Below are 26669 nucleotides of genomic sequence, written 5' to 3'. Positions count from 1 at the left end.
CTGAGGATTAAAGTCAAAAGACTAACAGCTTCACTTCGCAGAAATGCATGACCATTTGACTGACTGAAAATACTCTGATGGAGTCATGCTGTAGACTCTACACAGCAGACCTACAGGGCCTAATAATCATCACAGACTCTCATATCCATGCTGCATAGTGGGTTTTGTCTTGTACGTTTATCCACGGCCTATATCCCAGGCCGTGAAGCCAGCAGACTCTATATATGCCTACTCCTCACTGTTTGCTTAGTTTAGGATACAATAAATATTGGTGAAATGAAAGGACAAGGAAAGAATGAGATGAAAAATAAAAACAAAAACAGCAAGCTGTGGTAGCAGCCCTGACCACTGTGTACAGGTAATAAGGTAATAAACTACGGAAGAGCTGAGTGAGGAGTGAAATGATGTTATAAGTCATTATCAGCTTCCTTACATTGACCAGAAGGGAAGCGTGACAATTCATTGTGATTTTACTTTAGAAATTTTTTAGTTAGCTTACAACATAATGGTTTCATTATAAAATTTTCACATATATATATATACATACATACATATCTATGTATATATACATATGAGTATATATAATTTTAATTTGGACATATTAAACCCATTATATTCTTCAGTTCCTTTCTCACTTCGCATTCTTTTTGGTCTGCCTTCACTTTCCTCACTCATATATGTATATATATATATACTTAATTTCTAACCTACATTACATAAACTATTATATCTCTATAAAAATCTAGATTTGGATAATCATATATGCATGCTTTCCCCAATACATTTATTTATTTTTACTTTACATGTGGGAATGTTTCCCAGCCTGTATGTATGTATATTATGTGCACCTTGTAAGTGCATGCCTTCTACCCAAGAAATCCAGGAGAAAATGCCATTCCCTCTGGAACTAGGATTACAGATGGTTGTGACCTGCCATGAGGATGCTGGAATATGAACACTGGTCATCTGCAAGGACACCAAATACTCTTAATCACTGAGCAATCCCACCCATTGATCACTCTTGTCCCCATTCCCTCACCCGTTAGTCCCCTGTCCTCCAATAATACCCATTGATCACTCTTGTCCCCTATCCCCACACCCGTCAGTCCCTTGTCCTCCAATAACAGTAGTCCTTCCAATTTCATGGCACAGCCTATATTTTTTAAATCTAGATTAAATCTACTTATAAAAGAAAACATGGTATGTGTTTTTATTGGGGTTTTTGTTTATGATACTCTCCAGTTCCATACATTTTATTGCGGGTAAAATAATTTCATTTTTATTTATAGCTGGATAAAGCCATTTATATATCTACCACATCTCCTCAGCTACTTTTAAATTTTTATTTAAATTAGCATAGGAACAAATGAGTTTTATTAAAACGTATTCCCACAAATGTGCCATTAATTTATTCTCTCCCCTACTTGCTTTGCTTGTGATGATGACTTTACCTTAATTTTTAATGAGAAAAGTTAACTCATTTGGCTCTTCTAAGGAGCAATGGGGAGTGGGGGAATAATATGTGACTGTCATAATTAACTTTATGACCTGCTACTAGGCACATTTACACTTCAAACAAAATTATGGTACTATTATCAATAAAGACTGGCTAATTAATGTGTCTTCTACAAATGATATTAAAAAACTTTGATAGTTTTTAAATTCTCACGTCAAAAAGAATAAAATTGGAAGCAACATTCTGCTATGTAATGTTGTCATGATTTACACATGAACTGGAGTGATGTGGGATTCCTCTCTGTATGCTGTGAATATAGTTTATTACCATTGGTTAATAAAGAAGCTGCTTTGGCCTATAGCAGGGCAGAATATAGCAAAGCAGGAAATCCTAGCAGAGATAGGGCAAAGAAGATGGAGTTAGGGAGACCCATGTAGCTACCAAAGGAGAAAGATGCTGGAACCTTAGCGGTAAGCCACAACCCCATGGTAATACATAGATTAATAGAAATGGATTAATTTAAGATGTAAGATATAGCTAGAAATATGCCTGAGCCATTGGTCAAACAGTGTTGTAATTAACATAGTTTCTGTCTGATAATTCATTCCAGGCAGGCAAAAGCCAACCTGCAGTCTCTGCTTACACTAGAGTTATCTTCACTAACATTTTTGTTAGTAAATCTTAGCTTTCAAAGATCCCAAAAGGGTAAAATAGAGACCTGTAGAGTGTTTTTCAGTGGAATCTCATTTTCTGTTTGTGTGGCATTGGTTATGGAAAATCAAATCTACGAAATTCCTTATGCCCAGTCAGTTGGCTTCCTCAAGCTTCCTTTTCATTTAGTCACAGGTATCAACCAGTCTTTATGGGCTCACTCTCTCTGCTAGTCTTTACTAGTCTTACCTCAGATAGGTACCATATATGAAGAACAATCCCATCATTAGTCCATTTAAAATAAAAATTACACCAATATAAAAGCAAGCTGGGTCTCCCAATCCTTTAAAAGAAAAAGACACAGATTGATTAGTATTTAAGGAGCAAAATTATTTCAGAGATTTATACTCAAGAACTCATAAATCTGCCAAAAGCATTTGCTTTCATGATCAGTCTTCAATGCTACAAGCATCTTCACCTCCATAGAGGACGGTACTATTTGCTGTCCTGGGGAAAAGCCATGGCCTCTCACACAGCCCCAACCCCTACAACATATATTTGGTTACATTAATACTTTCCCCTAATGGCCTGTTTCTATAATATAATGGTATGTTGGGGTTCACATAATTGAAGTGAAAATGCTACAGTTCAGTGTGGGGGACTTTCTGCAGAGCCACTTGAAGTCCCTGGAGCCACTGATTATTTTGTGTTTTCTAGGCTCTTGAGGAGTGGCATACAGTTCCTAACGTCTGGCAAAGCCCTAGTCTCTGTGATATGATCTAATCACTTCATCTGTTACGGTGTGGACAGAATGCTAGCATATCTGATACATGTAGTTGTATTTGCATGTGCATCACTTTCTGTGTGTTTTATAGTCATCGATTTACACAATTCTCGGGCCAGGTTTGAGATTAACTGGTATAAAGGATTTTTGTATTTGAGAAAACAATATTAAAAACCTAAATAATTTCCAAAGTTAATGCTGCTCTATCTGCTGGGAGGTGGGTCCTGTGACCCTGCTTGCTCTGGTTCATTAACCCTTCCATCCCAAGACCACAGAGCCTCTGTCACATGCTCTCTCTACTTCCAGATACCATCCATGCACAGTCGGTGTCAAGTCTATATCCAGACTGATCTTTTTCCTATTTCTATGCTTCTACAGCTATGTGCCCACTGATTATTTCCAGCTCTGGGTCTTTCAGTTATCTTGAACCAATTCATGAAGGGAAACAACGTCCATACTAGCTACTTTTCATTCTCTGTCCGTCCAAAGACTCAAGCTAGAAGCCAATAGTATGATTCTTCACTCTCCTTCTCACCCAAACACGCTGCTTCCAAAATCCAGACATTTATAGTGATCTTTCTCATGAACTGACCGAGAGGATATCAGTCATCTACCTGACCACATGGAAGCCACCACTGCCCTTACAAATGTGCTTTTCCTGCAGCTTGCAGTGATGCTTCAGGAGGTAGATCTGTTACAGCCCATCCAAAGATAAGAGGCAAGTAAGTCCCCAGCCAGTACATGGTCCAGTGTGCTCTGTCTTTGATTACATTCCCAGCGTATCAACCTTTGTAGTATAGTATGCACTATGGTTGTAACTGCTAACAGCCTGTTAATAGTATAAGCTCTCCAAGTTTAAGACCCATGTCTCTCCACTCTTCTGTGCACTCCAAGTACCAAACACCATCCTGCTCTGATTGGGAACTTAATATATACACCACACATCTTCAAGGTGATGACTTTTACCCTCAGAAAAGCTGACGATGGACACATGACAAAGTCTAGTGTTTGATGAGCCATAATTTCCATTCCTGTATGTTGCCAAATTCACAAAGTATTTCACTCCTTAAACATTCTCCACCAGTATCACCTTAGGCTTTTAAGGAAATCAATTTTTAAAAAGTACAGGAAATTCAATGTTTTTAATATGCCAAGAATTAAATAAATGTAGTAAGTAGCAATATTGTGGAAACTAGTCATATGTGAAAATATTATAAGCACTTTGTGTTAGATCCATGTTTCTATGTGGCTATCAACAGTCTCATAAGGCATGTGGCAAACTGTTACATGATTCCAACAGAGTTTGATTTTTTGTTTCTCCATTTTTGTTTGTTTTGGTTTGGGAGAGATGCCAATATAGAAGATATTCAGGGTGAGTTTCATTAAAATTCCTCTTAATAGTGTGAACAAGGGTAAAGCAATATTTATAATAGCTTATTATTAGCATTAACTAATCTATAACTATTATAAGTATGTATTTGACCCTTTGCCCCCCAAATGTATGTACGAACATTGCCCCAAATATTCTTTGTACCATCTCATTCTGAAACAAACTCTTACCCAAAAGTGCCTTATGTTGGGATATATCGATGCTCAAGTTAAATTTTCAGTTTATACTCAAATTATTAGGGATGTGGCCTTTTCGTAAAATAACTATAAGGTGCAAAATACTTATTGTGATGGATCATTTCTTTACTGTTTTAAATAAAATTGATCACAGTTTATTATAATCATTGAAATGTGTCACAACATCAGATGTCTACGAAAACACCAGTGAGCATAGGACACATGCCTTCACAGCTCTGAACTTCACTAAGAGGCTCTATTCTGGTGACATTCCAGCAGGTCTTAGTTTCCAACCCAAATAAATCCATTGTTCCCACGATTGTGCGATACCAGTAGGCTATGATTACCTATAAAAGAGAAGATGGAAGAAAACATATTCTGATCACAAAGACAGCTTTTCTAAAATGCTACTCCTTGATGGTTGCTTTAACATTATAAACCTAAGCAAATTTATTTGAGAAAAACTTATATTATTATATTAGTAATATTTACATAGATTAGTCAATTTAATTGTAGTAATATAACCACACAACCAAATATAAGAGTATAACTCTGAATTTCTTTATTTTTAAGACACATCATTTAAAAAACTGAAGTACAATGGAGTAACAGCTCCAGGGCTCATTCAAAACTGGAACACGGACAAGACTGAAGCAACTGGTTCTTTTCAATCCAAAACCTACATTTCAAAGTTCTGAAGCAAGACAGGGAAATAAAAACAGAGAAAAATAAAATAACACAAAATGCTCTCTCTGGGATTTTTAACTAGGAGAATTTTTGATAAAAGGTATGAGAATTGTTGGTAGAAAGTAAAAAAAGAATTTCAAAAAAGAAACACATGGATCTGACACTTAATGCTGGGAGTCACCTTGTCATCTCTCTGGCACTGACAGCATGTAGCTACACTTACTCAATGACACACAACTCTGAACAACCTCACAATGTTCTTTCTCGGTCCAAACTATAGATTTATACTTTTGTCTTTTAAAAATTACACACTGTTAAAATTTTAACATTTTTATTCTTGTGACTTTTGCATGTCTGTACAAAAAATACCACATTATATGTATATGCTAAATCTAGAATTATATTTCTCTTGGTATAAACTTTGACATAGTAAGGAAAGCAAAGCTTTGGAGTCAAACTTAACTCAAATTCTGTCTCTGGGGCTGGAGAGATATCTCAGTGGTTAAGAAAACACACTGATTTTCCAGAGAACTACAGTTCCATTCCCAGCACCCATGGTAAGTAACTAACAATCACCTATAATTCCATCTACAGGGGATCAGATGCCCCCTCCTGCATTCTGCGGGCACTTTCACTCACACATGTAGAAACCACACACTTACACATAATTAAAAATAAAATAAATCTGATTTTAAAAACTATTCTCACTCTGCATTTTGTAATTTCCATGTTTCTGAGTGAACTTTCAGCCTCAAAACATCAGCTTGTCTTTCAAGTGAATTTAATAATAACCATTTTTAACCATGAAAGGAGTGAGAGAACTTCTATGTAAAAGGCTGGCATAGAATAAGCATGAAATATATTTAATCTTCTCAAAAAAAAAAGTTCTAAACTTACATTTTTAACCCACAGATTAGATATTGACGATATAAACACAGAAAGTGGGAACACACAAAACTGTGATATTGTGTAGTCATCAGTTAACTTAGGCCTTCCACATTTTTCATCATCTCAAGATGGAAATACAACTCAGAACAAACCCCCGGCTTCAGGTCTTGACAATGCCATCATGTTTTAACAAGCAATTTATCCCATTTTCACAATGACTTTTAAGGCATCAAGGAGGAAACTAAAAATACAGTAAACCTTCAATAAGGCTATGAGGATCTTTGCAGCAAGCCCATGTGTGTGTTTCACAGGTAGCCTCACCCTAACCCATATAACACTAAGCTGTTAACTAAGACATACATACATCTCACAAGTAGCATCTGCTCTCCTGTATCCCAAAGTCCTCACTGCCGTGGCATCTGTGGACTAATACATGTATTCCACAATTAGCACTGCTAGTTAGCACTCTCTGGTAATTTCAAGTCCCCATATCTGAAGCCAGATTCCCTGGTGCACTCCAAGGAAACCCTCCTCTTCCCCTGCCCATCAGGGCTCTAAGACTGTCAGTTGGAGATCTACATTAAATGCTTGCGCACCATGCTGGTAAATCTCACCTTTGTCTCTCTCTGCACTCTAAACTCAATTTCTGAGGAACTTGAGGGAAAATCTTTTAGCTCCATAAAAGCCCCTTCATGTGTTCAAAGTTTCATCTTGGCTCAGCTGAGCATGGATGACTTCTATACCCCAATAGCACATCACCACTGAGTGGCCCCAAGACTGAATCACAAGCACAAACCCAGAAGATTCAAATCTTCAAAGTTGGGTGGCAGTCAGTAAGGATCCAAATACCCACCCAACAATGGCAGCACAGATATCCATACCAAATGACCCAGGCAATGGCCTAACCACAGATGCCCAATTTCTACTGTGGAAACACAACACAAAGAACCAATACAGTATTCTCATAGTCATTCTCTTTGAGAAAAACAATTTAGAAGAGCCACAGTACAATAAACACAAAGCATCAGTTATAAATATGCACAAAGAATTCAAAGGAAGTATGAATAACCACCTAAATGAAAACCAATACAACACAAACAGTTGAATAGAATAAGACAATTTTAGATATGAAAGATGGGATTCAATGAAGATTCTGCTTTATTATTTTTATTGTTTTAGAATTTCATACATGTATATAATTTGTTTTGAGAAAATTCACTTCCCATTCTCACTCTTCTGATTCCGTCCCTTTTCTCAACACCTCTCCCACCCTACCAACCTTGTGTGCTCTTTTTTAAAACCCACTCAGTTCACTTGCTGATTCTAGTTTTGAATAAATCTAATTCATTGCATAAATGGACTCAAGAACAGAAACCACATCGCATCTCACAGATACAGAAAAAGCCATTGACAAACTTCAAAAGCCCTCAAGCAAGCACCATGAAGGCTTCCAAAGGAAGGAGGCAACCAATGTTTCTACCCAGTTATGATGCCTAAGAACCAAGCATATCAATGACCATAATGACATGACAACTCTAAGGGTACAGTAGTGTCACTAGCACTTCAGCGGTAACCAACAGCTCTCTAATTGAACTTAAAGCTGCTCAACAGGAAGGAAATCATGCCTAGCACTGAAAACCTAGGTAACTACTTAGAGCTAATGAAGTGATGGATATTGGATGAGAGCCTACAACCACTACTTTAATAAAAACCAGCATAATCCCTAATGATGATTTGTCTTTATAACCACAGATATATGTCATCTTCACCCCTCATCAAGGAAACCTCTCTTTGTAAAGGAAGGAGACCTACAGAAAACTATAACCATTCAAAATGCAGAGCTGTGGAGCTCAGTCCTAAAGGATCTATCTTTAAAACCTTACCATACCCTAAGGCTCTGGGAACATTGAAGTAAAGGGAAGCAGAAAGACTGTAAGAGCCAGGAGATAAGGGAGATTGTTGTGAGATTATGTCTCATAGTGAAGTCAGAAGTTACATCCATAAGAGCACTAACATAACTGCCCAAACATGAGCTAAACAAGGTAATAGCAATAGACATACCAAAGTGGATGTGAGAAGGCTCAGGAGGCCTCAACCTATACAACTAAGGAATGTAGAGAGTGGAAGGAAAAGTCTTTCCCAGGAACAAGCACACCAACTACTTATCCAATAACAAACATTTAAAAATCATACATGCAAGTAACATTAAATAGACTTCATAGGTTATATTTAGGATTATGTGTGTGTGTGTGCACATGTGTGTGGTGTGGGAGAATTGTCTGTATTCTGTCAATCATATTATAAATAAACACTGATTGGCCAGGCAGAAATATAGCTGGGAAAACCAGACAGGAAGTAGAAATGATGTAATAAGAACAGGAGAATTCTGGGAAGGAGGATTCCTCTCTCTCCTACCCAGAGCACTGAAGCAGCAGGATGTGATCTGCCTTACTGAAAAAGGTACTGAGCCACATGGCTAACATAGGTCAGAAAAATGGGTTAATCAAGATGTGAGAGTTAGCCAGTGAGAGGCTAGAGCTAATGGCCCAATCAGCTTATAATTTATGGAGACCTATGTGTGAATTTTTTGGGGGGATAAACAGTTGTGGGGTACCCGGCGGGACAAAAGGGACAAAAACCCCAACAACAAGCAGGCCCCCTTCATGATATATGTGTGCATACACATATGTGCACATATATGTATGCAATAACAATAAAAGAGAGGACATGAATTTGAAAAAAAGCAAGGAGAGGTATGTGGGAGTGTTTGAAGGAAAGAAAGGGAAAGAAGAAATACAATTATATTATTATCTCAAAAATAAATAAAAAGATACCCAGGCCACCTCCACTGTGTGCTGTGGCATGGGCTACAATGGACAAATATGTGATGGGAAGGTGGAAAAGATAGAAAAAATGAATGGTGCACACACTGTGGAGAGAGGCACAACTGGAGACACGATGGCAGTGACAGGTGAGAGAGAGGGCTGAGGTTGACATGCTGCCATCGCCCAGTAGGGTCAACAAAGTGGTGTGCAGCAGTAGCCTGGAGCTTATGCTGCCACAGACTCAGCTCCCGAGGCCATCCTGACTCAGAAGCCCCCTGGATCTGGGCAACAATGGAGGTCTGAGATGAGAAAAGTTTCGCTTTTTAGACTGGACCTTCTCAAAGGGCCACTGTGGTCCACGATGCCACCAGCGGCCATGTTGGTGTCTATGTTCCATGCTGCTGCCCAAGGCTGCAATGAAGCCCGAGGTCCATGTGAATGTATGCTGTCTGTGTCACTGCCTGAGGTCTTGGTGATGTCTGTCAGGAACCACCCTGGGGGGGGGGCATCCACATTTTTTGGATGACTTCTGCCACGGTCCTAGCCATGGCCGGTTCTTATGTTCCAGGTTAGAAGCATGTGGGTTAGAAACATTAGGTATCAGGAAGAAAGATAAGAATCACAGAGAAACAGGATAGTAACAAAAGAGCAATTCAGTGAATGCTGAATGCTAATAAATTCACTAGTGTTTATCTTCCATACATTTTTATACTCCAATTCAAAAGGGGGGAAGAAGGCTAAAGACTGCTTTAACATGATACAAAGGACAAGAAGAACAGTTGCTTGTCCCAATACTTGAGACACCAAACCATTAATTCTTGAGAAAAGTGTTTATTGCTTAGAACAGTTAAACACTCTAGACCAAGTATCCTGCAGGCAGTTACTCCTTAAGTCAAAGCTCACATTTCAAAAGAAGGCACAGAATTATGCTTGAATTCTCTGACCTTTAGTTAGGGTAGAGTGGTTCTATCTCTATTGGCCATCTTAATGTCTAAAACACTAAGCACCATACCCTAGGTCAGGGTGTGTAGCAATACTTGTTGTCAACAACCTTGAAAGAGCAAAATACGTTCAAACTCTCTGACCTTCAGATAAGGTGGAATAAGCTTACTTTTTGGGGCCTCCACAGATGTCCTTGGGCTTTGATACCTCAGTGGGCCATCTGGATATGTGTAGCATGTATAGCCAGCCACTTCAGGTCATGTTGAGGCTGTGACACTTGCAGCCACTGAGAGCCATGAGTGAGCCAGTGGTCCTGAGAAGGCCAGGGACAGTGTTGATGCCTGTGGTCTGGGCTGCTGCCTGAATATGTGTTAATATTCGAGGACCTTTGTTGAACTGTCACTGTCCCATGCAAGCATGGTATGGACACCCAGGAGAGCTGGTTCTACCCCTCACATGTTGCAACATGACTCTTCACAGTTAATGGCTTTTGGGTACATGGGAAGAAAGACTAACCTTCCCTTGGTGCTAGGAGTTGGACCAAGTCATAGTGAGTATATGAAAAATTGGTTTTGGGAGGTGTGGGGGCGGGAGTGAGTGGTATACATAAAAGGACAGGGAACTGAGGACAATCAGGGTGCATAATGTAAGATATCCAAATAATCAATTTTTTAAAAAGTAAAATAAAAAATCTTGGAGAGACTAGGGATACAAGGAACATATCCTAAATACCTATAGACAAGCACATGCTAAATAAAGAAATATTCAAGCCCTTTCCACTAAAATGAGGAAAAAGACAAAAATGTACATGGTCTCTACTTCTGTTCAATATAGTGCTTAAAGTCTTAGTTAGAGCAATAAGACAAGAAAAGGTTAAAGGGGAATACAAATAGGAAATAAAACTATCAAATAATAATGTCAAATAAAGTTATCAAAAATAAAGATATCAGAATATCCTTATTTGCAAATTATATGATTCTATACATGAAAGACCCTAAATATACCAGCTGAAAAGTCCTTGAGCTGATAAATACATTCAGCAAAGTAACAAGATATAAAATTAATACACAAACATTAGTAGTTTTCCTATATACCAAAGATACGCATACTAAGAAAGAAATCAGGAGAAAAACCCCATTCACATTATCCTCAAAAAAATATATATTTTGAACCAAATCTAACCAAGGAAACAAAAAATTTTTACAATAAAAACTTGAAACAGTGAGAAATTTAAGTAGACACTAAAATATGGAAAGACCTCTTATAATCACAGATTGATAGGATTAATGTTATGAAATGGCCATCATAATAAAAGCAATCTGCAGAGTCACTGTGATCCCATGAAAATTCTACTGCATAAAGCTGGCCAGAAGGCAAGCCTCTTATAGGCAGGATGCTCCAACAACCCCCATCAATCAGGCCCTCTAATCTATGAGTCCCACTCTGCCCCCAAACCCACCCATCCCCTGCCACCTCAGTGACTCTTTGAGACACAGACTGTGACTACATAGAGCTGACCAAGAAGTGAAGGAACAACCCCCAAGATGGACAGCCCAGCCTGTAGGTCCTAGGCCCCAGGGCAAAACCCCAGGACTCTCCCAGAAATGCCTCAACTAGACTAGCTTGTCAGTGAACAAACCTCCTGCAGGCAAATTCCTCCAACACCCCCCATCAGACCCTGTAATCTACAAGTCCCACTCCACTCCTATACCCACCCATCCCGGAATCCTAAGCTGCTCCCTGAGACAAAAGGCAACTACACAGAGCAGACCAAGAAAGGATCCCTGAGACACCGACACTGACTATAAAGATATGACCAAGAGGCAAAGTCACTGCCTGTACCAATTGGAGGAAGAGACAGGCAGTCATCAATTCAAGAATATTTTCTACAGCCTAAAAAGCAATGTGGCATCACCAGAAACTAATGGTCCTACAACAGGAAGACTGAAATCCTAACCCAGAAGAAGCAGAGGAAAATAACCTTAAATATAACTTTATGAAGATGATAGAGATCCCTAATGAGGAAATGAAAAATTCCCTTGAAGAAATGAAAGAAAAGACAAAAATTGGAAGAAAACAATAAATCTCTTAAAGAAAGCCAAGAAAACCGAGAAAAAAAAACAAACAGGTGAAGCAAACAGCTCAAGAATTGAAAACTGAAATTGAAAAATTGAAAACTCATATATATATGAGAGAGAGAGAGAGAGAGAGAGAGAGAGAGAGAGAGAGAGAGAGAGAGAGAGACTCGCTTGGAATCCTGAAAGAGACCCTGCTCCCATGCTGAGCAGAACCAGAGAGGTAAGTGGCCACACCTCCAGGCAGCCTAAAGTGCCACTCTCTGAAACAGTCCGGGGGGGGGGGGACTGAATCCAGGTCCCCTCCAGAAGGGAGTGTTCCTGCTGCTGGCTTTTTTATCCCATTCCACCCTGCCCACAAGCCTGCATTTTAGTCTGCAAAGACCTTGGAACCTCCAACACAGCCTGCTTCAGGGCTGAGGAGATCTGAAAGTATGCTCCAATGTTGAGCGGACCTAAGAGTGAAAGACCAAGAAAAACTCCCAAGTACACAGTCACCCACAGCAGAGATTGGACCAAGATGCCAAGACTCTGCTGGCCTCATTAGAAGGAAGAGATGAGCAGGCGCCAATGCAAAAATTCCTCCAACATCCTGAAAAGCAACAAGGTAACATGAGAATCCAGTGAAAACACAACAGGAAGACTTGAACATCCTAACCCAGAAGGGGTAGAAGAGAACGACTTTAAGCATAACCTTATGAAAATGATGGAGGCCCTTAAACAGGAACTAAAAAACTCCTTTAAAGAAATGGAAGAGAAGACAAACAAAAAATTAGAAGAAATTTAAAAATCCCTAAAAAAAAAAACAAGAAAAAGCAATCAAACAGGTAAAATAAACAGTTCAAGACTTGAAGATGAAAATGGAGGTAATAAAAAAAAAACACAAACCAAGGAATGGCTGGGTATAGAAAATCTGGGTAAATGAACAGGAACTACAGAGACAAGTATAACCAACAGAATACAAGAGATAGAAGAATCTCAGACTCTAAAGATACTAGAGAAGAAATAGACTCATTGATCAAAGAAAACATTAAATCCAACAAATTCTTAACACAAAACATTCAGGAAGTCTGAAACACCATGAAATGAGAAAACCTAAGAATAATAGGGGTAGAAGGAAAAGAACTCCAGCTCAAAGGCCCAGAAAATATATTCAACAAAATTATAGAAGAAAACTTTCCCAATCTAAAGAAGGATATCCCTATGAAGATACAATAAGTTTACAGAACACCAAATAGACTGGATCAAAAAAAAATCCCCTTGCCATATAATAATCAAAACACAAAACATACAGAATAAAGAAAATATTAAGAGCTGCAAAAAAAGGTCAAGTAACATATAAAGATAAACCTATCAGAATTACCCCTGACTTCTAAGTGGAAACCATGAAAGCCAGAAGATCTTGGATAGATGTACTGCAGACACTAAGAGACCATGGATGCAAGCCCAGACTACCCAGCAAAGCTTTCTTTCATCATCAATAGAGAAAACAAGATATCCCAAGACAAAAATAGATTTAAACAATACATATACACAAAAACACATTTACAGAAAGTACTGGAAGGAAAATCTCAACCCAAGGAAGCCAACAACACCCACAATAGCACAGACATCTGATAACCCTCCACCATTACAACTCAAAGAAGGAAAATACACAAACACTACCACCAAAATATAATTGCAGTTAACAACCACTGGTCATTAATATCACTTAATATCAATAGACTCAATTCACCTATAAGAAGGCAGAGCTTAGAAGAATAGATACAAAAACAGGATCCAGCATTCTGCTGTTTACAAGAAACCCACCTCAACTTCAAAGACACACTACCTCATGAGTAAGGGGTGGGAAAAGGTTTTCCAATCAAACAGACCTAAGAAACAAGCCAGTGTGGCTATCCTAATATATAACAAAATTTATTGGTTTCAAACTAAAATCCATCAGAAGAGAAGGATAAAGACACTTTATACTCATAACAGGAACAATACATCAAGATGAAGTCTCAATCCTGAATATTTATGCCCCTAATATAAAAGCACCCACATATGTAAAAGAAAGATTACTAAAACTCAAATCACACATCAAACCCCACACACTAATATTAGAAGACTTCAACACTCTTCTCTCACCAAGGACAGGTTAGCCAGACAGAAACTTAACAGAGAAATAAGAGAATTAACAGAGATAATGAATCAAATGGACTTAACAGACATCTATAGAACATTCCACGCAAACAGGAAAGAATATACCTGCTTTTCAGCACCTCATGGAACCTTCTCAAAAATTGATCACATATTCGGTAACAAAGCAAATATCCACAGATACAAAAAAGTGAGAGTCTTATCAGATCACCATGGAGTAAAGATAGAATTTAATAATACAACTTCCCCCAGAAAACCTACAAATTCATGGAAACTGAACAGTCAACCTTGGTCAAGGAAGAAATAAAGAAAGAAATTAAAGCCTCCCATGAATTCAAATAAAATGAAGACACAACATTCCCAAACCTATGGGACACTATGAAAGCAGTGCTAAGAGGAAAGTTCACAGCACTAAGTGCCCACATAAAGAAAACTGAGAAAGCTCACATTAGTGACTTAACAACACACCTAAAAGCTCTAGAAAAAAAAGAAGCAGACTTACCCAGGAGTAATAGAAGACTGAAAATAATCAAATTGCGGGCTGAAATCAACAAAATAGAAACACAGAAAACAATCCAAAGAATCAATAAAACAAAGAGCTGGTTCTTTGAGAAAATCAACAAGATTGACAAACCCCTATCCAAACTAATCAAAAGGCATAGAGAGAACACTCAAATTAACAAGATCAGAAATGAAAAGGAAGACATAACAACAGACACTGAGGAAATTCAGAGAATCATTGGGTCTTACTACAAAAGCATGTACTCCACAAAATTGAAAAATGTAAAAGAAATGGACAATTTTTTAGATAAATACCATATACCAAAATTAAATCAAGACCAGGTGAACAATTTAAATAGACCTATAAATAGTGAGGAAATAGAAGCTGTCATAAAAAAAACCTCCTAGCCAAAAAAAACCCAGGACCAGATGGTATTAATGCAGAAATCTACGAGAACTTCCAAGAAGAGCCGATACTTATACTCCTTAATGTGTTTCATAGAATAGAAACAGAAGAGTCTTCGCCAAACTCTTTTTATGAAGCTACAGTTACCCTGATACCAAAACCACAAAAAGACTCAACCAAGAAAGACCATTCTCATTCATGAACATTGATGCAAAAATTCTCACTAAAATAATGGCAAACTGAATCCAGGAACACATCAAAAAAATCATCCATTATGATCAAGTAGGGTTCATCCCAGAGATGCAGGGCTGGTTCAACATATGAAAATCTATCAATATAATCCATCATATAAATAAACTGAAAGAAAAAGCCCATATGATCATTTCATTAGATGCTGAAAAAAGCATTTGACAAAATTCAATGCCCCTTTATGATAAAGGTATTGGAGAGATTAGGGATAGAAGAATCATACCTAAATATCATAAAAGCAATATACAGCAAGCCAGTAGCTAACATAAAATTAAATGGAGAGAAACTCAAAGCCATTCCATTAAAATAAGGAACAAGACAAGGCTGTCCACTCTCACCATATCTCTCCAACATAGTGCTTGAAGTTCTAGCAATAGCAATAAGACAACATAAGGAGATCAAGGGGATTCATATTGGAAAGGAAGAAGTCAAACTTTCATTATTTGTAGATGATACGATAGGATACATAAGTGACCCCAATAACTCTACCAGAGAACTCCTACAGCTGATAAATACCTTCAGTGATGTGGCAGGCTACAAGATCAACTCAAAAAAGCCAGTAGCCCTCCTATACAAGAAGGATAAAGAAGAAGAAAGGGAAATCAGAGAAACTTCACCTTTCATGATAGCCACAAATAGCATAAAGTATCTCAGGGTAACAGTAAGCAAGGAAGTGTAAGATCTATTTGACAAGAACTTTAAGGCTTTGAAGAAAGAAATTGAAGAGGATACCAGAAAATGGAAGGATCTCCCATGCTCTTGGATTGGTAGGATCAACATAGTAAGAATGGCAATTCTACCAAAGGCAATCTACAAATTTAATGCAATCCCCATCAAATCCCAACAAAATTCTTCACAGACCTTGAGAGAAAAATAATCAACTTTATATGGAAAAAAAACAGGATAGCCAAAACAATCCTATATAATAAAGGAACTTCTGGAGGCATTACCATCCCTGACATCAAACTCTATTAAAGAGCTACAGTAATGAAAATAGCTTGGTATTAGCACAAAAACAGAGACATTGACCAATGGAATCGAATTGAAGACCCAGATATTAATCCACAAACCTATGAACACCTGATTTTTGACAAAGAAGCTAAAATTAGACAATGGAAGAAAGAAAGCATCTTTAACAAATGGTCCTGCCATAACTGGATGTCAACCTGTAAAAGAAAGAAAATAGATCCATATCTATCACCATGCACAAAACTCAAGTCCAAATGCATTGAAGATCTCAATATAAGTCCGACTACACTGAACCTGATAGAAGAGAAAGTGCAAAGTAGACTGGAATACATGGGCACAGGAAACCACTTCCTATGTACAACCCCAGTAGCACAGGCAATAAGAGCAGCAATGAATAAATGGGACCTCCTGAAACTGAGAAGCTTCTGTAAAGTAAAGGACACTGTAATTAATACAAAAAGGCAACCTACTGAATGGAGAAGATCTTCACAAACTCCACATCAGACAGAGGTCTGATCTCCAAAATATATAAACAACTCAAGAAACTAGACATTAAAACTTCAAATAACCCAATTAAAAAATGGGGTACTGAACTGAATAGAGAATTCCCAATGAAAGAATTTCAAATGGCCAAAAGATACTTAAAGACATGTTCAACTTCCTTAGCTATCAGGGAAATGCAAATCAAAACAACTTTGAGAAACCATCTTACACCTGTCAGAATGGCTAAAATCAGAAACATCAATGATAGCCTATGCTAGAGAGGATGTAAAGTAAGGGGATCACTGACTCATTGTTGTTGGAAATGCAATCTTTTGCAACCACTTTGGAAATCTGTGTGGTGATTTCTCAGAAAATTGGGAGTCAACCTACCTTAGGATCCAGCAATACTACTCTTGGGAATATACCCAAGAGATGCCCAATCATACCACAAAAGCATTTGTTCAACTATGTTCATAGCAACATTATTTGTAATAGCAAGAACCTGGAAACAACCTAGATGCCCCTCAATGGAAGAATGGATAAAGAAAGTGTGGACTATATACACATTAGAATACTTACTACTCAGCGGTAAAAACAAAACAAAACAAAACAAAAAAACAACCAAACAAAAAAAAACCCAATGACATCTTGGAATATGCATGCAAATGGATAGAAATAGAAAACACTATCCTGAGTGAGATAACCCAGATTCAAAAATATGAATATGGTATGTTCTCACTCATTTGTGGACTCTAGCAATAAACAAAGGACTTTGAGTCTATAGTTTGCAATCCTAGAGAAGTTAAGTAATAAGGTGAACCCAAAGAAAAACATATATAGATCTTCCTGTAAATTGGAAGCAGAGAAGATCACCAGGCAAAAGCTGGGAGTATGGGGGTGGAGTGAGGTAGGGGGAAGGGGAGAGGAGGAGAGAGAAGGGAGAAGGGGAGAGTTGGGGAGAGCTTGGGGGTGGGAGGGTTGAGATGTAGAAAGGGCAGATGTAGGAGCAGGGATATATCTTAATTAAGGGAGCCATTTTAGGTTTGGCAAGAGTCTTGGCTCTAGAAGAGATCACAGGTGTCCACGGGGATGTCCTCAGCTAGGCCCTTGGGTAGCAGAGAAGATGGTGCCTGAACTGGCCTTGACCCATAGTCACACTGATGAATATCTCGAATATCACCATAAAGCCTTCATCTGGCGACAAATGCAGATAAAGATAGAGACATCATCAGAGCAATGGACTGAGCTCCCAAGGTCCAGTTGAAGAGCAGAAGGAGGGAGAATATGAGAATATGAGCAAGGAAGTCAGGACCACTCGGGGTTGTTCCATCCACATTGTGCCTGAGCTAATGGGAGCTTGCCAAATCCAGCTGGACTGGGACTGAATGAGTATGGAATCAAACCGGATCCTCTGAATGTGGCTGACAATTGGGGCAGACTGAGAAGCCAATGATAATGGCACTAGGATTTGTCTCTACTGCATGTACTGGCTTTTTGGGATCCTAGTCTATTTGGATGCTCACCTTCCTAAGCCTGAATGGAGTGGGAAGGGCCTTGGACTTCCCACAGGGAAGGGTACCCTGCCCTCTCTTAGGACTGGAGGGGGATAGGGGAGAGTGAGTGGAGGAGTGGGAGGGAAGTGGGAGTAGGGAAGGAAGTGGAATTTCTGATTGGTATTATTTACAAAGTAATAAAAAATTGATGAATGTTGTTAATAATAAGGCTCTGAATCCAACTTCTCCACCAAGACAGAGTCACTCATTTCCTTCTCAGGGATTTAGGCCTGTGAGTCTCCTCCCCATTTTTGCCTTATCCCCAACCACCAAGTCTAGGCAGAGTCTCGTTATGGAATATTATGTTAAAATGTGTGACTTTTGTTTATGTTGCATTTGTTTAACTCTGTGAACCTGTGATACTTTGCCTGTCTAGAACACCTGACGGTCTAATAAAGATGTGAATGCCATTAGTGAGGCAGAAAATAGAATAGATGGGGCTTGCAGGCAGAGAGAATATATGGGAGGAGAAATCTGGGAGAAAAGAGATTAAGGGATAGGGAGAGGAGGAGGATATCAGGGGCCAGTCATCAAACTACCCAGAAATCTACAGAGTTTAATAGTAAGATTTACAGAAGAGAACAGGAAAAACTCAGAGGCAAAAAGGTAGATGGAATAATATAACTTAAGGAAAACCTGGCTAAGCTAAAGTCAGCCATTTATAACTAATAATAAGCCTCTGCGTGATTTATTTGGGAGTTGAGTGGTGGAGCCCAGAGCAAAGAAAAAAACCATCATACTATTAGTACAGAGTCCCACAGCCAGTGTCCTGCTTTTTCAGGTCATCACTGTCTGTGCTGTAACTAACTTTTAGGCATCTGGCAGAAATCATCCCACCTGTGAGCATCCACAAATCTCTGGTTGGCAATATCCAATCACCACACTCAGTCAGGTATCTCATATTGTTCTCCATGGTCTAGCCCTGCAAGTCTCTCTTCCATTACCTAGCCAGGCTTCCTCCCCAACTGGGTAGATCTAACCTGGTTTTCACATCCAGAACACCAATCAAGTCTGATCACCCTTTGCCTGTACCACAACCTACCTCCAGGTGTCCTCCAGTATCCACACAACTTGCCATCACCCACAGTCCCCTTCTGAAATACATATAAGCTCCCCATTCACAAGATCTTCCACATCTTTCTTTAAGGCCAAGCCCTGTGGGTCTCTCTGACTGTCCCCTTTACACACCCTCCTCAACCCACCAGACCTAGCTTGAGTTCAACAACCAATGCCCTGGCCTAGCTTGCCCTCCTTGCTGTGCCAAAACTGATCTCTACGCTTCTGCAAAGACTCTCCCAACCTATACCCAAACACTATAGCACAGGCCCTTGACATGCCACAACCCACCTCTCCACCCAGCCAACTCTTCCTGCACATTCCTGGCTTCAACCAGGAGATACATCCTATACACCAGCCCTTCTCCCTCTCCACCTGACTTCATTCCACTCATGACATTTCCAATCCATAGGTCCAAGTCCCACAGTATCCTATCTTCCTCACCAACCTGCTCTGTCTATGTGAGATACAAAACTGACAAAATAGTTCACATGCTAAGATCTCATCATCAAAATGGAAATAATATTAAATACCAATCAAGTGCATCTTCTCTTCAAAACCTGTCTGTCCTGGGCACTCCCTGGGAGCCGACTAACCACCCTAGACAGGAAGCAGGCAAGAGGTCTTCACACCTTCACTCTCCCTCCTCTTCTCCAAATCTAATCTTCCAGCCTCAGCCCCAGTTCTGTGGCAGACTACATGCTGAATCCTCTTCTCCCTCTCTGTCCCTGTTCCTAGGGGACTCAGCAGATCCTGGTGTCACACCCTGCTTTGTTCTCTCCTGTAGTACCTCCCCAAACCATCTCATCCCTAACCATCTGTCCCAACACCAAGAAACACATTCTACCCAGAACCCCCAGTGGTCACATGAAGGATTTCTGAAACATTCCCTACCAGGTGACGCACAGCAACCACACTCTTGTAAGAACCAGAGAATGCAGCAAAAACCAAGAAAGGGAACACCTACCCAACAAAGATGAGACCAGGTAACAGCACCTAGAGTCACTACCTTCCCAAACTCAGATGCTAGACACCAGTGTAAAGACACCATTGGTGGCAGCCAGAACAATATATTTCTAATAAAGCCCAGCAACCTTACTACAGTAAGTTTTAAAAAAAATGCAACATGGCTGAAGCACAAGAAAAAGACATCAAAAGAGCTTTTAGGAATATTTTAGGAGTCCTCAAAGAGGAAATTAATAAATCTATTATAGAAATCTATGAAAACACAAACAGTGGAAGAATATAAATAAAAGAGTTTAATATATGAACTCTGAAATAGAAAACCCAAACTGAGGGAAAACTAGAAATGAAAAATTTAGAAACTCATACAGGAACCGCAGAAGCAAGCCTTATCAACAAAATACAAGGAATGGAAGAGAGAATCTTAGGCACTGAAGACAAGTTATAGGAAATGGATACATCAGTCAAAATAAAGTATAAAATCTATAACAACCAGGAACAAAACATCCAGGAAATCAAGAACACCATAAAAAGACCAAATCTATGAGTTCTATGATTAGAGGAAAAAGCAAAAATGCAGGTAAAAGAAAATATTTTCAACAAAATCATAGAAAAAAAATTCTCCAAAGTAAAGACGGAAACACCTATCAAAGTATAAGAAGCATACACAACAGTAAATTGACTGGACAAGAAAAGATATTCCCCATATCACATAATAATCAAAACACTAAATGTACAGAACAAAGAAAGGATATTAAAAGATACAAGGGAGAAAGACCAAATAACAAATAAAGGCAGACCTATTGGAATAACAATGACTTCTCAATGGAGATTCTAAAATCCATAAGGGCTTAGACAGATATTCTACAAACCCTAAGACGGTGATTCTCGGCTTTCCTAATGCTACAATACTTTAAAACAGTTCCTTGTGTTGTGGTGACCCCCCCCAATCATAAATTTCATAGTTGAAATTTTGCTACTATTACTAATCACAATATAAATAGCTGATATGCAATATATCTGATATGTGACCCCTGAGAAAGGATTGTTTGACTCCCAAAGAGGTCATGATACACAGGTTGAGAAACCCTGCTCTAAGAGATCACAGATGCCAACCCAGACTACTATATATATCAAAGCATTCAATCATGTTAGATGTAAAAAAAACAAAAGACATTCCATGATTTAAAAAAAAAAAACTAAGCAGTATTTATGTATAAATCTAGTTCTACTGAAGGTGCTAGGAAGAAAACTTCAACTTGAAAAGGATAACCACAGCCAATAAAACACATGGAATAATAAGCCCAGGACAGCAAATCAAAAGGGGGAGACAGAATCCTACACCACCACACAAAAAAATAACAGGACTCATCAAACACTGCTCATTGATAACACACAATATCAATGGTTTCAATGTCCCAAACAAAAAGACTCAGACTAACAGAATGGAGTAGAAAACAAGACCCATCTCTCTCCTGCATCCAAAAAAAAAAAAAAAACATACCTTTATATCAAGGATATGGACCCTATCTCAGAGGAAAAGGATAGAACAAAATATTCCAAGTGAACAGACCTAAAATGCAAGCTGGTGTATCCATTTTAATACCGGACAAAATAGACTCCAAATGAAACTAATCAGAAAATACAGAGAAAAATAATACATACTCACCAAAGGAAAAAACCAAGAGGACACTGCAATTCTTAGTGTGTATACATGAAACATAAGGGCATCCAAGTTCATTTTTTTAAAAAAGTACTTCAATATCTTAAATCACATATAAAACCTCACACAATGATTGTGGGTAACTTCAGTACACCACTCTCAACAATAGACAGGTCATCTGGACAAAAACTGAAGAAAAAAAATGTTGGAGCTACCTAATATCATAAACCAAATTGGACATTACAGATATTTATAGAACATTTCACTAAAAAAAAAACAATAAAAATATACCTACTCAGCAAAATTAACCACATACAATGCAAATCTCAACAGATACAAGGAAATTGACAGAACATCCCACATCCAATCTGACCAGCACTGATTAAAGCTGAGTAACAATAACAAAGGAAACAACAGAATACTTACAAACTCATGGAAAGTATGCAGCTCATTATTAAAGTATTGCTGAAGGAAAAAAAGGTGAAGACACAAATTAAGGAGGACATTTTAAAAATGTCCTAGAATTGAATAAAAAAACAACATATCCAAACTTTTATGACATAATGAAGAGTTTTCTAAGAAGTGAGTTCCTAGCACTAAGTACCTATATTAAAAAATGGAGAGAGCTGATACTAGTAACAGAACAGAACACTGAAAAACTCAACAACAAAAGGAGAAAATAACACCCAAAAGAGGTAGGACTGGAATTAATTAAATAGGATTGATAACAACAATAAAAACACGTGAAGAATCAGCCTACAGGAATGGGAAAAGATCTGCCACATCTAACAGAGGACTGATCTCCAAGTATACAAAGAAAACTCAAGAAACTAGATATCAACAAGCCAAATACTCCAATTAAAAAATGGGGTACACATCTAACCAAAACTCTCAACTGAGGAATTTCAAATGACTGAGATCCATCAAAGAAGTGTTCAGTATCTTTAGTCATCAGAGAAATGAAAATCAAAATGACTCTTGAGATTCGATCTTACACCTGCCAGAATGGCTAAGATCAAAAACACAAATGACACTTTAGGCAGGTTGGGATGTGGAGCAAAGGGAATGAACACTCCTCCATTGCTGTTGAGAGTGAAAACTTGTATTGCAACTTTTGAAATCAATATGGTGGTATGTCAGATATTTGGGGAATCAATATACCTCAAGACCCAGCTATAACACTCTTGGGCATATATTCAAAGGATGCTCCAACCTAATACAAGGACACTTGCTCAACTATGTTCATAGTAGCATTATTTATAATAGCCAGTAACTGGAAAAAAAAAACCTAGATGATCCACAACTGAAGAATGGATAAAGAAAATGCAGTTCATTTACATAATGGAATATTAGTCAAATGTAGCGTGATTTCTAATTAGTCTTAATAATAAAATCTCAGACTTATATATTAGGGGGCGAAAGCTGAAAGATCAGAGAAGCAGAGCACCCAGTCACTAGTTTTTACCTCTATGAAACCCACAGGCAGTATGGGGTATCCTTTCTCTACACATCCTCAGACTAAATGCCATGAGTTCCTGTATCCTCCCACCTTATATTTCTCTCTGCCCAGCCTAATCCCTTCCTGTCTCCACCTCATTAGTGTTGGGATTAAAGGTGTGTGATTCCCAAGTAATGGGGATAAAGGTGTATGAAACCACTGTCTGGCCTCTATAGCTAACTAGTGGCTTTCTCCACACTGATCCTCAGGCAAGCTTTATTTGTTATAGAACAATCAAAATATCACCACATACCCCCATTTTGTCTAAAATAAAAAAGGTTATAATTAATATAAGAAAAACTATATCAATGAATATAATATATACAGGCAATAAATATATCAAAAATGTCTAGTCTATAAACATTTGACAAATTCAGAGAAAATATTCCATTATCCTATTTTGATGAGCCAAAAAGGTTTTACCTAATTTACATTTTATTCTAACTTGCATTACCAGAACTATCTTTTTATATCTCTCAACTGTATGCAATTTGCATTTCTTTAATGAATTTCTTTTCTGAGTCTGATTCTAAGGAAAACAGTAATCATCAACTATATCACAGAGTAATATTATCTAAGTAATCAGGAAGTGCAAACAAATAACTTCCAAAAAAATATGGGAAGTGATAGAACAGCTAGCTGCCTAGACAGTCACCAAAGGTTCTTCTGTAACGTTGGGACATCCATATCTACTGGCCTAGAATATTTAATAGATTTTTCTGTAAAGCCAGATATTCTAAATGGCTGTCTTACCTTGTCTTGGCAAAGTTTGGTAGTGACTTTCTTTTGTGTCCTGCTCATCCAATTTGGACAGCATATTGTAGTTGAGGAAAGAGCACCTTGTTACCCAATGGTTAACTTTTGTCACAAAGAAAGTAAGCTCCATATGGAGTTTCTTTGCTGTCCATCATCTTCTCTGATGTAGAATGGTGTTGCCAGGAGCAGACATGTCTCATTCTCATACTAAAAGAACTTATGCTATTAAAACATCTTAAATTCCAGATTCTAAAGATTTCTGAACTGTCGAAGATGATCTGTCTATCGAAAATATATCTGTTTGGCATTAAAAACATACCTAATATGAATAAAAATTAAATTATAATGACTAACTACTAACTTGCACTTATTTTTTATTGATTTTTATTGAGCTCTACATTTTTCTCTGCTCCTCTCCATTCCTCTAGCCATTCTCCCAATTTACTCAGGAGATCTTGTCTTTTTCTACTTCCCATGTAGATTAGATCTATGTAAGTCTCTCTTAGGGTCCTAATTGTTGTCTAGGTTCTCTGGGATTGTGATTTGTGGGCTGATTTTCTTTGTTTTATGTTTTAAAACCACTTATTATTGATACATGTGATAATTGTCTTTCTGGGTCTGGGTTACCTCACTCAAAATGATGTTTTTATAGCTCCATCTATTTGCCTGCAAAATTCAAGATGTCATTATTTTTTCTGCTGTGTAGTATTCCGTTGGGTAAATGTACCACATTTTCCTGATCCGTTCTTTGGTCGAGGGGCATTAAGCTTGTTTCCAGGTTCTGGCTATTACAAATAATGCTGCTATAAATATAGTTGAGCACATGTCCATATGGCACGATTGACCATTCTTTGGATATATACCCAAAAGTGGTATTGCTGGGTCTTGAGGAAGGTTGTATCCTAATTTTCTAAGAAATAACCACATTAATATCCAAAGGGGCTGTACCAGCTTGCATTCCTGCCAGCAAAGCAGAAGTGTTCCCTTTAAACCACAACCTCTCCAGCATAAGTTGTCATCAGTAGTTTTGATCTTGGCCATTCTTACAGGTGTGAGATGGAATCTCAGAGTTGTTTTGATTTGTATTTCTCTGATGGCTAAGGATGTTGAGTGCTTCCTTAAGTGTCTTTCAGGCATTTTAGATTCCTCTGTTGAGAGTTCTCTGTTTAGGTCTGTACCCCATTTTTTATTGGATTACTTGTTCTTTAATGACCAATTTTTAGAATTCTTTGATTATTTTGGAGACCAGTTTTCTGTCTGATGTGGGGTTGATGAAGATCTTCTCCCATTTTGTAGGCTGCTGTTTTGTCTTGTTGACTGTGTCCTTTACTTTACATAAGGTTTTCAGTTTCATGAGATCCCATTTATTAATTGTTTCAGACTCTGTGCTGTTGGGGTTATATTTAGGTCTCCTATGCCAATGCATTCAAGTGTACTTCCCACTTTCTCTTCTATGAGGTGCAGTGTGGTTGACTATGTTGAGGTCTTTGATACATTTGAACTTGAGTTGATAGATATGGATCTATTTTCATTCTTCTACATGCTGATATCCAGTTATGCTAGCATCACTTGTTAAGTATGGTTTCTTTTTTCCATTTGAATTTTTTCTTGCTTCTTTGTCAAAAATCAGGTGTTCAAAGGTATGTGGATTAATATCTGGGTCTTCAATTCAGTTCCATTGGTCCTCCTGTCTGTTCTTATGACCATAACAGGCAGTTGACAGTACTGTAGTTCTGTAGTAGAGTGTGAAGACAGGGATTGTAATGCCTCCAGAAGTTTTTTTATAGGATTGTTCTATCCTGGGTTTTTTGCTTTTCCATATGAAGTTGAGTACCATTCTTTTGAGGTCTGTGAAGAATTTTGCTGGGATTTTGATTCGCATTGCGTTGAATATGTAGATTGCTTTGGCAAGATTGCCATTTTTACTATGCTAATTCTACCTACCCAAGAGCATGGGAGAACTTTCCACTTTCTGGTATCTTCTTCAATTTCTTTCTTCAAAGATTTAAAGTTCTTGCCATACAAGTCTTCCACTTGTTTGGCTAGAATTAGTCCAAGATATTTTATGCTATTTGTGGCTATTGTGAAGGGTGATGTTTCCCTGATTCCGTTGTTAGCCCATTTATCATCTGTGTATAGGACGACTACTGATTTTCTTGATTTAATCTTGTATCCTGCTACATTACTGAAAATGTTTATGAGTTGTAGAAGTTCCTTGGTAGAATTTTTGGGATAGCTTATGTAAACTATCATATCATCAGCAAACAGTGAGAGTTTGACGTCTTCTTTTCCAATTTGTGTTCCCTTGATCTCCTTTTGGTGTCTTATTGCTCTAGCTAGGACCTGAAGAATTATAATAAATAGATATGAAGAGAGTGGACAACCTTGTCTTGTTTCTGATTTCAGTGTGATTGTTGGGAGTTTCCATTTAGTTTGATGTTGGCTGTTGGCTTGCTGTATATTGCTTTTATTATGTTTAGGTATGTTCCTTGTATCCCTACTCTCTCCAAGACCTTTATCATGAAGGGATGTTGTATTTTATCAAAAGCTTTTTCA

The 26669-nt window shown here is 38.1% G+C and overlaps 1 protein-coding gene across 1 annotated transcript in view; it reads right to left on the bottom strand.

Annotated features, from left to right (window-relative positions):
- The window catches only part of Dpy19l2 (dpy-19 like 2), a 164857-nt gene that overhangs the window by 103860 nt on the left and 34328 nt on the right, over nucleotides 1–26669 (bottom strand). The window contains exons 5-6 of the mRNA XM_075967611.1: nucleotides 4684–4804; nucleotides 2357–2450 (exon numbers count right to left, since the gene is read on the bottom strand). Of these exons, the coding sequence (XP_075823726.1) occupies nucleotides 2357–2450; nucleotides 4684–4804 (215 nt within the window). The remainder of the gene's footprint in view (nucleotides 1–2356; nucleotides 2451–4683; nucleotides 4805–26669) is intronic.

The sequence above is a fragment of the Microtus pennsylvanicus genome, chromosome 3 (genome assembly GCF_037038515.1).
Source record: "Microtus pennsylvanicus isolate mMicPen1 chromosome 3, mMicPen1.hap1, whole genome shotgun sequence".
NCBI classification, from domain to species: domain Eukaryota; kingdom Metazoa; phylum Chordata; class Mammalia; order Rodentia; family Cricetidae; genus Microtus; species Microtus pennsylvanicus.
This window is presented reverse-complemented; position numbering and strand designations above follow the sequence as displayed.